At 28.7% G+C, this 12421-nt stretch overlaps 1 protein-coding gene across 1 annotated transcript; it reads left to right on the top strand.

Annotated features, from left to right (window-relative positions):
• The first annotated feature begins 1383 nt into the window (after positions 1-1383).
• On the top strand, positions 1384-10346 carry LOC132064163 (uncharacterized protein At1g28695-like). The gene is made up of 3 exons (XM_059457062.1): positions 1384-1545; positions 1627-2007; positions 9649-10346. The coding sequence occupies exons 1-3, from the start codon at positions 1384-1386 to the stop codon at positions 10198-10200; spliced, it is 1095 nt and encodes a 364-aa protein (XP_059313045.1). The 3' UTR covers positions 10201-10346.
• The last annotated feature ends 2075 nt before the right edge of the window (positions 10347-12421 follow it).

The raw sequence follows: 12421 nt of genomic DNA, 5'->3' as shown, positions 1-12421 counted from the left end.
ACGATTTGTTTGCTTATCATAATATAATTAGAGTGTAATTACAAGCGTGTTGTTTGGTTGCACAACTGTAATTACATAGTTAGTTTAATTTAAAAATAAAATTTAATTATAAAAAATTTAAAATTAATATTTAAAAAATATTTACCTTTATAAATGATATTAAATTAGTTATTTAATAACACATTGTTTCTTGAAAATGTATTAATTAATAATCATATATTTGTAACTAATATTGTAAACAATATTTGATATATATTTTTCAAATTAATAATATTTAATTTTAATTAATTATAAAACTTAAAAGAAGACTTTTTTTTTTGACGAAAAATAATAATTATAAATATAATATCACATTGTGAACGTCACGGATTGGATGTTTGACGAAAAAATAATATTTATAAATATAATGTCATCACATTATTCAAATATTTGATTGGATGTTTGATGTTTGAAAAAATAATATTTATAAATATAATGTCATCACATTATTCAAATATTTGACACAAAAAATCTATCAAATGTAAGTGAAAAATAAACAACATGTAATGTGAAAGCAAATAATTTAAAATTAAAAATATAACCTAAATTTAAAATCCAAAATCCGAAAGAAAAAGTTTAACATAATAGTCTTATATCAAATTCCAACTTTACATAAAAAAGTTTCAACGTAACTTAAGTAAATAATTCAAAAGAAAGGAAAAATATAAGTCGATAATATAATTCACAACGAAATTCTACTTTAATAACGTCACTCGTTATATGCAAAGTTTGTTAATGACTCATTCTTTCTAATACTAAGAGGTATAATTTCAAAAATTAGAATAATAACACGGTTATGCTAACATGGAAACACAAAAAGTAAAGGTTGAGAATGAGAAGAAAGAAATAAAAAATAAATAATAAAAAAATACATTTTAAAAAAATTAAAATAATCGAATTTAATTTTTAAAATCAAAAGAAATTAAAATAAATAAAAAAGAAACAAACTAAAAAGTAACTCCATAATTACAAGATGTAATCACATCCAATAATCAATCACTCCTTGAGAATTGAAGATTATACCCTCTCAATTACACTCAATTTCCACCTAACTGTATAATTACTTAATTAAATAAATAGGCCAAACTATATAATTATACCCAATTATAATTACCTCGGCGGCTTTCCAAACAGGCTCTTAGTTCCTTTTATCTTTCTCACTTCATTTCCATTGCATGACCTTCCTAAGTCCGAAAGATAAAACAACACAAAACAGAAGAAAAAACTTCCTCACCTACCACACCCCCAAATCTCCTGCATCAACATCAAAAAGGCAAAACCCCAAAAAAATTGGACTTTTGGGAAAGATTCAAAATCCACTAAACCAACAATATTCCCAAAGAAATGAAAATGGATATATACACCAAGAACTCTGTATCTACTCTTGCAGTTTTTTCTCTTCTTATGGGAGCTGCTGGATTTATCTATATTTCTACTTTATCTCCTTTCTGCCCTAAAACTTTCTTTTCTTTACAAATTAATCCAACAAACTCTTCACCTGTAACTGTAAGTACCCTATCATTTCTTTTCCATAATTTCGTTTATTAAATTAGAAAGTTCTTAATTTTTATTTTTTGGTACATGTAGGGAATGGTGAAAAATGAGCTTGAAGAAGCTTTAAAAAATGCTTCAACGGAAGAAAAAACAGTTATAATCACTGTAATAAACAAAGCTTACGTGGAGTCCCATAACGGCGAGTATCCATCAATGTTTGATCTTTTTCTAGAGAGTTTTTGGGAAGGAGAAAGTACAAGACCATTACTGGACCATTTATTAGTTGTCACCGTTGATCAGACGGCGTACGAGCGCTGCAAGTTCCGGCGACTAAATTGTTACCGGTTGGTCACCGGTGACGTGGATTTCGCCGGAGAGAAGATGTACATGTCGCACGAGTTTATAAAGATGATGTGGACAAGGACAAAGTTTTTGATGGATGTGCTTAAACTTGGTTATAATTTCATATTCACGGTACGTACTTACACTTTGTGGTATAGATCTTGTAGCTTTTTATCCTTCTATTTATGATCCTATCTATTGTTTTTTTATATTTTCATTATCGTATTAATTTGTAAATTGGATAGTTACAGGCTTCTTTTTTTCAGATAATTTTATGACTATGTTTTTTATTGGCTTTATATATCTTTGGTTTGAATTCTTGTTTAAAAATAATTTAATTTTATAGATGTAAGGTTTATTTTGGATCACACATTTTAAAGAATTTTGTAAAAAGGGATAATTTTTTTGGGACGGAAGGGTAAGGAATTCTTGTGTTTATCTACTCTCTCCAAACCTCACTTTATTGGATTTCATTGGATATGTTGGTACGAAAATATACTTTCTTCAATTTCGCTCCTTTTTTTTTTCTTTCATTTTTGTTTCTCCATTTATATTTTTTTAAAACATAAAAAGAAAAATAAGGCACATAAATTTAGATAGAACGAATTACTAGTATTTTTCAAATCATGAACTAGTCAGCGTTAATTTTGCTTTATAATTTTTTATCAAACTAAGTCTCTTGAATTGTAAAATGACAAACTTTTGATGACAATGTAACACAAAAATAATTCGACGTTATTTGGTTTATCTCCAAAATTTTGTATTTCTTATTTAAGGTTTGCATTAGCGTTTAGTGGTCTAAAAATTGTCATGAAGGTTAACTGACAATCATTTAGCTAAGTTTGGACAACGATAGTTGTTTCCAAATAAAATGTGTATAAATTATGCATCATATATACGTTTTAAAATAAAAAGTACACCTTATAAAAATTAAGAATTATTTGTTCAAAAATTCAACGAGTGGATTGATGCATGTACCTCGAAGAAAGGTTTCATTAGAAGTGAAGCTTGGCTGGTATGTCATTATAAGGCTCTATTTGTTTGCACTTAATGGGGGGAATCAGATTCAAGCCCGTTAAGTGCATTTGTTTTTTAATTTTAAAATCCTCTTAATTAATCTGAATATGTCTTATTCGGTCAGACCTGGGACAAAGTCTGAATCTCCTTCAGACGTCAAAACACGCCTCCTTTTTCGGTAAAGACTCGTTTTTTATTTTCAGAAGAAAAATTTTACGCCCCTCTCTTTGCTTCAACTATCAACCCAACAAGCCATTCTTCTCCCTGGCAGTGATTTCTTCTACCTTTTAACTGAAAAGTTGCAAAATTCTACAATTCTATGCCTATTATTTTGTCAAATTTATACTTCTTCTGGTTAATGAGTTCTTTGATAGAGGGTAAAATAGATGAAGGGTTTGAAAATTTGTGGGTCTGGATGAATTGATTAACTTGTTTGGACCGATGTTATTTTATCTTTCTATAAATCTCTCTCATGTCGACTCTAATTTTTTTAGATTAACAAACAAATCGGTATTAACTTAAGGTTGGAAAGAAAATCAAACGTCTGTTGAGAGGAAGCTAACGAGGTTTTTTGAGGGAGCTACTGGATCCTAATGAGGGTATTTTCACAGAGCAGCTAAATTTTTGTTTTATTAGCTGTGTTGTTTGGGATCTTTAGCCTTAGGTTTTTCGACTCAAATAAATGTTTCGACTCAAATAAATGTTTCAATTCAATAGCCTGTCTCCTTGACCGTATGATTGGTGTTTTCTTCTACTGACAGTACTTATTCTTTCAATTAGTTTGTAATTGCCTTATGAAAATTGTTTGTACTTGGTTCTTGTTAAAGTGTGTACGTATAACATATACTATATGGATTACGACAAATTTCATAATCACCTTGGCTGTTTAACTTGAAGAGTGTGGGTACAAAACTTTGCTACTAATATTTCAATGTTATTATATTTGATTACTATTTTAGTGAATTGTATATTTATTAAGTTTAATTGTTTAAATATAAATAAAATATGCATATTCAGATGTTGAAAAAAATAAAATGCCTCTTAAATCATTTAGTGTGCGATCTGATAGATGGTCCAACATCTTAATATTCGGGATAAGCGCATTCGATTGCCTTTTTTATTTATTTTTAATCTTATATTTAAACAAATGTTTAAGATTGTAATTAATAAAGATATGTCATACCGAGTGTGCGGTTTTTTAACTTGGAAACATCTTAAGACTAGAGTGTCAAATCTTAATACTAAAAGATGATGATTGTAATTAGTAAAGATATGTAAAATTTTTGTTTTTTTGGACTCAAGATAATTTTGTATTAAGCTGATTTTAGCCCAACCCAACATAGCCCGTTTTAAAGTGATCTTCAATTTAGTCCAATATTAGTTTAATTCTAGTTCATTTTTAAAATTTACTTAAATTTGGGTTTATAGCTTGATGTTTACTTTATTTTTTTTATGTATTCACTTTTTTTGTATTCTGTATCTTATAAGTTTGTGGTGTGTTTGATATGAAGGAAAATATTTTTCACGAAAAATGTTTTTATCGAAAATATTTGTCACGGAAGTATTTTCCACAAAAAATCCTTGAAGGAAAAATATTTTTCACGAATTTTTTTCCTAAAAAATCGACCCTTCAAAAAAATTGGGTCAAGTTGGGCTGCTCATGATCTAACCCATTTTTAGCCCAATTCATTTCAGTCCAAGTAATTTTTAGGCCAGTATTAATTTAACCCATTTATTATTTCAACTCATTTTAATTGGGCCAATTTCAGCCCAATCCGCCCAGACAGCCTTAGTTAAGACTTTCGTTTTAGATGAACTAATTAACTTACGTCTTGTCTTGTGATGGTTGTGATTGCGCATTTTTACATTTTTGTCGGTTTTGTTTGGTAGGACACGTGTAAGGAACTTAAGGAATGTACTTACCCTTCCTGATGTTGACCTTTCACGGCTCAGAGATAAGATTTTCTTGAACCTACGGCTGAGAGATAAACTTTTTCATTTGCTAAATGCTACCAACTTTGGTAGTCAAATCAGACTCCCGTGAAATAAGTCCAAGATTCTTGATTTTACCATATGTCCTGTGTTACCACGGGCCGAACAATTGCTTTTTTTTTTTTTCAATTATTAACGTGTTTTTTTTTTTTTTTTTTTTTTTGCTACACCTTTCTTTCAATTCATTTGGTTTATTTTCTTATTTGTTCAATTTTTTTAAAAAAATGTTGTAACAAGTTACCTTATATCGTTGAATAAAAGTTAAAAATAATTTTAAACTTCTCAATTAGCTTTAATAAGAATTTCTTATTATCCGACACAAATGTTAGGCTATATTTAAGACGCCAAGTTTCAGTTTTTTTTTTTTTTTTTTTATAACTAAACAAATGTTGTAACCTGTTTATTGATATATAAAACAATTGCATCGGATAAATTGATTATATATATATATATATAGAATACACTCTCAATTTGAAAGTGTTATGCTTGCTCAGTCATTTTATAAAGAATGAACCAATTAGTTGAATTAAGTATGACATATTTTTTGGTATCTTCGTTGCCTTACTTTAATATTTTGATGACCGGCGATTTAGATTTCTGACATATTCAAGCTTAGTTGTTGAACAAAGTCTTGTTGTGACTGATAAATCAGTAAGCTCTGATTTAGCCATATTCATCATTCCAAAAGCACAGTATTAGTTTGCTAAGATCTTCCTTCTATTTTTTTTATTTCTTTCGATTTTTCCCCTTTTATCTTTTTCCTTTGATAAGAAAGAATCAAAATTCGTTTATCTACACAGACCAAGTGGGTGATCTAATGAGCATAAAATGTTGTCAAATTATAAATAATCATGATATTGTATGCACAAAAACAAATTCTCTCAGAATAACTAAATATCATGCAATCATTCGAATTGCTTTTTTCCTTAATACTTCATTTGATTATCAAATATGAATGTTTAAAAGTGAAAATTGGTCAACTTAAAAAAATCTATTTTTGTTGTTCAACATTTAAAAACCAAAAAGGAAAAAAGGAAAAAAAGATAATGAAGAACGTAATAGGGGAAATTTAGATTTAGAGATAGTGAGTAGAAATTTGGGGTGTTTGTAGCTTTATGTGACGTTTAAATGAGTTCTTTTAATACTCGCATGACACCGTTGTTCGTTATAACGTACAACACCGTTGCGACTTCTTTTGTACTGATTATTTATGTAAGATTAATTGATGCTTGATGTGTGTAACAATACTTCTTTTACTAAAATCATATTTCAATTATTATATAGTTTTGTTTTATTATATTACTTAATCCTGGTACTAATATAAATATTTGGTACACTAAGTTCTTACCGTCTTATTTTTCTTCGATGCAAAAGTTTATTTGTTTTATTCGCACGTAGAACATATTTAATTTTTATTTGCATATATTTCCTCCTAATTGATTAATTCTGTTAACTCTGGAATTTCATTAAGAAGTACAAATGTCAATTACTTTTTAATCAATATTCAAGAATTGGGCTTTATTGAGCCAATAAAATAAACTGAAGCAAAAAGAGAATTTAAAATCAATATATAATCACCAATTTTAATGGTTCGCTTTAGTTTTGATTTAGAAATGTATAGAAATAGGGCATGAGCGTCGGACTATTAGCAAACAATGTTTGTTTTAGTATAGCCACATGGTAGCTGTGTCTTCAAACGCTATAAATGTCAGCAATGATGTGTGAATTGGGACAAGCAAGTACATTAGCTAATAGGCTATAAAATGCCATTAATTTTTGCAGTGAATTACAATAATGTCCTCGGTCGACGATCCTACGTCTAAACTCATCTTTCTATGTAGTACTAGATATTTAATACAAAGTCTTTGCGCACCTTGACCCAACATTTCGGATTATAGTGTATTATGTAGTTGTAGTTAGATATATATATATATATATATATATATACACACATACATTATGTTCAAAATACGATTAATATAATATGTGTAGTTTGTCTTCGTATCTAAAACTTTATTTTATTCGTTTTGCTACGAAAATTTATTAATACTTTTTAAAAGAGAAGATTTGTTTAAAAGAAAACTATTTTCTTCTCTTTGAGATAAAATAATTTAATATTTAAGCATCGTTTTTGATACTTTCAATTTTAATTCGATTAATTAAAAAGTGTAAAATACTTATTATTTTTTATCAAATTTTGATTTGGATAATTCTAATTCAAATTATTAAATTAATTTTACATGTTTGAAACGAAACAAAATAGAAATTAATTTTTTATTTAAACGAAGAAATGCTATTTTTTAATTTTTGTAAATATTCTCGGTTTAACTCATTTTACTTGTCATGTTGTCTTTGCATGGTTTTTTTAAGGCGAATTAGAATTATAATTTGACTAATTTATCTTATTCATTATTTGATCTTTATTTGATATTAATCTCTTTTCACATTTATTAGAGTAAGAATAAAAATAAAAAAAAGTAATTAAATTGTATGTTATTTTTTAAATATATATATTTTAAGTATATTTATTTTAGTAAACATAATAAATATAATAAAGCATTTCTATCTACTTTTTAGAAGAGTTGGTAATATAAAGGATTTTTTTTACTCTTAAGTAAAAAAATAGGACCGAATACGGATGGCGATGTTGCCTCTTTGGCTCTTCTATACGGTAGTAATAGTAAAGTAATACATATAATTTTTTTTATTAAAATTTGATTTGGATAATTCTAATTCAAATTATTATATTAATTTTATATGTTTAAGATGAAACGAAGTAGAAATTTGATTTTCTATTTAAATGAAGAATTTCTATTTTTTATTTTTTAGTAAATATTTTTTGTTTAACTCATTTTACTTGTCATGTTGTTTTTTACATGTTTTTTAAGGAAACGTCAATTAGAATTAGAATTTCACTAATTTACCTTATTAATTATTTGATCTCTATTTAATATTATTTTTTTCTTTTATGACATTAATCTCTTTTCACATTTATTAGAGTAAGGAAAAATGAAAAAGTAATTAAATTCTATCTTATTTTAATATATAAGTATTTTAAGTATGTTAAGCCGTATAATAATTTCATGTGCTCCCACTAATGGGTTGATACTAAATGAATCCATCATTATTGATTTAATTGTTTGATTTTCTAAGCACTTTTTTTAACATTGTTTGTTTTTTCAATATGGATTCATTTTTTTTTTAATATTAGTTGTTGTTTAATATATATAGGGCCCACATTTTTTTCCGAAGAGTTTGGATGTGGTGGGTTCCACCTTTTTTTTTTTTTTTTTTTATACTTTGGTTGGTGTTTAATATGCATGAAGAACTTTTATTTTTAAATTTTTAGTAAATATTTTTCGTTTAACTCATTTTATTGATGCTCGTATCTAAAACTTTATTATATTAGTGTTTCTTAAGAATACAAAGTCGAACTTTTTTTTGACATTGTTTATTTTTTTAATATGAGATTAACTCTTTTTTTATATATATATATATTGCTTGATTTTGTCAATATGGGATACTATGTTCAAAGCACGATTAATATAACATTGTAGTTTGTGTCCGTATTTAAAACTTTATTATATTAGTGTTTATTTGATACGCATGGTGTTTAATATGAGGCCTACAATTTTTTTTTTTAACATTGTTTATTTTTTTTAATACGGGATTCATTTTTTTTTTTAGTAAATATTTTTCGTTTAACTCATTTTATTGTGCTCCGTATCTAAAACTTTATTATATTAGATTTCTAAGAATAAAACAACTTTTTTTTTTGACATTGTTTATTTTTTTAATATGAGATTAACTCTTTTTTTATATATATATATATTGCTTGATTTTGTCAATATGGGATACTATGTTCAAAACGATTAATATAAATTGTAGTTTGACCTCCGTATTTAAAACTTTATTATATTAGTGTTTGCTATTGATACGCATGGTGTTTAATATGAGGCCCACATTTTTTTTTTTTTAACATTGTTTATTTTTTTTTAATACGGCATTCATTTTTTTTTTTTTTTTTAGTAAATATTTTTCGTTTAACTCATTTTAACATTGTTTATTTTTTTTAATCGGGATTCATTTTTTTTTTTAATATTGCTTGATTTTGTTAATATGGGGTTTACTTTTTTTTAAAGTGAGTTTGGATGTGATGGGTTTCACTTTTTGCGGGGACCCAAATTTTTTTTTTTTTTAATTTATGGGGGTGTTTATGGGGGTGGGGGGCCAAAATTTTTTATTATTCATTTTTTTTTTTTAATATTGCTTGATTTTGTTAATATGGGGTCTAATTTTTTTTCCCGTGCGTTTGGATGTGATGGGTTTCACTTTTTTAGGGGGACCCAAAATTTTTTATTTTTTATTTTTGTGGGCCTATTTAATATTTGGGGGGGGGGGAATTTTCTTTTTTTTAATTTATGGGGGTGTTTATGGGGGTGGGGGGCCAAAATTTTTATTTCTGGGGAGGGGACGTGACATCAAGACGAGTGAGTAAAACTCACTCTTCTATATAGTAGAAATATATAGTAAGTAAAGTAATGTAATAATTGTACATTTGCAATTTAATTTTGTTTAGTTAAATCATTCAAAGAGTACTCTTGTTACAATTTAGTCAAATAAACCTCTCGCCTTTTCGACCCACATGGTTTATTGGGCTGATCCTCCTTTACCCCTTAAAGCCCTTTTATAGATGACTTACATAGGGCCCATTTATTTTTCCCTAATGCTCAAATAAGTATAGCTGATTTTGCAATTTGGCAGGACACTGATGTAATGTGGCTCAGAAATCCATTTTTGATGCTAAACAAGACTAACAAATTGGATTTACAAATGAGTACTGATTTGTTCAATGGACACCCTTTCTCCAACTCAAATTCGATCAACACAGGCTTCTACCATGTGAGGTCCAACGCAAAAACCATCTCACTGTTTGAAATATGGTACGTGATGAGAAGAAATTCGAAGGGCATGAAAGAGCAAGACGTGTTGGCCAAATTGATACGTGAAGACGTGACTAAAGAACTCGGTCTTAGAATCAAATTCTTGGACACCCTTCATTTCGGTGGTTTCTGTAGTAATAATAAACATGTTAAGTTAGTTGTGACTGTTCACGCCAATTGTTGCCGGAGCATAGAAGCTAAGGTGGCTGATTTAAAGAATGTGCTAATGGATTGGAAAAGATTCAAGAAGGGTCATGTTGCTGCTGGTCATGAAGAAAGAAATAATACTAGTACAATTAAAAATAGCTTCAAATGGTCTAAGCCTATCTCTTGTGTCAAGTCATGGCATGTACGAAATTCCACTTTGAGGTAGAAACATTGGTTTTTTGTCTACACCCATAGCATGTCAGTGCACTATTTAGAATGCAAACACATGGAGGTGAATAAGTATAGTATATTAAGACGTTTGGAGAATAAAACCTAATTTTAGGAGAATCTGTTTTAGATTTCTATTTTCTAAACTTTTCTAATGCTTTCAACTTACTTTGTTTTTAAATACTGAAACAACTATGTTCTTCATGAGCCACAGATTATTTTGATAAAACACTATTTGTATCATATGTGACGACAATGTGCGCTATAAACTTTAAATTAGAGGTAAAATTTAATTTTTGATAAGATGAGAATAATTATTAAACTATGATACACTTCATTTTTCTTTTTCTTCAAACACCAAGTCACTCTCGCTCTATATTATTAAGAGTGTAATAACTCAATTTTTAAATAAGGATTTATTTGGTAATTTTAGGTAAAAGGAATTAAAAAAGAAAAGAAATTCAAAATTAGCATTAAAAAGAAAATTGAAAAGAAGAAATTTAGAGCCCGTTTGAATTGGCTTATAAGCCTTTGCCTCATAAGCCATTTCTCTCTGAGTGTTTGGGCACTAGACAAAGTCAAACTCCCCACTCGATCTAACGGCCATTTGCTAAAAAATAATTTCTTCTTCTTCCTCTTGATCTCCAAATCCATCACCAATAGCTTATGTAGGGTCGTAACAACTTATAAAACCTAAAAAAAATAAGTTTTACAAAGGCCTTTTATCATCCTTTCTAGTTCGAGAAAAAGAAAATTGAAAAGAAGAAATTTAGTGGACCAAACCAAAAAAGGAAAAGGAAAAAAAAAATAGGGGCTTTAAAAGTCTGATGGTCTAAGCCATCAGACGTGACACCTATCTGAAAGGAACAAAAAAGAAAAGGACGAGCAACAGAGAAGGGAAAAAAACTATAGAAGAAAAGAAAAGAAAGGGAGAAAAAGAAGGGAAAAGAGGGTATAAAAATAAGACTTTTCATCCCAAATCATCAAGGTAATGACTCTAATATTTTATTTAAGTTTATTACATAATTATGGGTGAATTTTTATGGTGAAAATATGGGGATATTTTGAGGAATTGATAAAGCTTAGCTCTAGGGTTCTTCAATCAAATCATTGATTTGAAAGGACAAATATTATCGGATTTTAAATTTCTATATATCGTTGGAATCCTCTCGTTAAGGTCTTCTCGAAAACATATGTCTTGTTGGGTTTTGAACACATTGATCAGAGGGCGTTTTCGTCCTTTAAAATTTGACTTTAACCGTTTAAGCCTCTAAAAATATAGAAGTGGTTTACCCTAAGGGTTTTGACCATTCTAAATCCGTTTTTGTATAGTTTGAGGCAATCCGGAGACTCGAGAACGTAGTTTTGAATTATTGGGAAGTGTGCTTGAATTGTGAATTTGAGGTAAGTGAGACTTTAAGCTTTGGATACTTGCTTTTCAAAACCCGTTTTAAAAATATGTTTTGTCTGCCTAGTCCATGTGTTGGGGCAAGTGTGTGCTTGGGAGAATCGGTGGTCTTTAAGGTCAGCCACACATACTTTATTTTCAAATAATCTAAAACTCTCTTTATAAATTGTTTTGTGATGTGATACAGCTATGAGTCATGATATTGGGGCATTGTGTATGCTTCCCTTAGCATTGCGTATGCTTCTTGATAATCTTGTGGCATTGCGTATGCTTCCCTTGGCATTGTGTATGCTTCCTGATATATTTGGCACATTGTGTATGTTACTGTGGATTCATGGTGTTGACTAATTCTGTAACTGCCGTTTATGACAGGTCCTTAGTGTAAATTGTGTTGAGATATATAATATACTTGATAAATAGTGGTTGGGCCTTGGTTGCTATTATATAATGATATATTCATGTGCATAATATTTTGTGTTTGTTGTGTGTTTGTATTTTATTTTCTAACACTTGTTCCAGGGGTATTTAAAGTGGCGGGTGGAGGATCTTACTGGGTTATATTTATGTATAACTCACTCCTTTTGCATGTCCATGCGGATCTTGTCGTTGAGAACGAGGCTGGTGGTTGAAGATTTCGTGAGTGGATTCTGTTGCTGAGGTGAACCACCGCATTGTTCGTGGAGGCAACCGTTTCAGCTTTATCTAGTTTATTTCTAGTTACTTGTTTTATTTTGGGTTTACATGCCCGACATTCAAACTCATGTAACTTCGTATGTTGCGTAGGATGTGGGCTAGAGATTCTTTTTATCTT

This window comes from Lycium ferocissimum, chromosome 7 (genome assembly GCF_029784015.1).
Source record: "Lycium ferocissimum isolate CSIRO_LF1 chromosome 7, AGI_CSIRO_Lferr_CH_V1, whole genome shotgun sequence".
NCBI classification, from domain to species: Eukaryota; Viridiplantae; Streptophyta; class Magnoliopsida; order Solanales; family Solanaceae; genus Lycium; species Lycium ferocissimum.
Note: the sequence above shows the minus strand (reverse complement) of the source record. Positions and strands in the feature narration are given on the sequence as shown.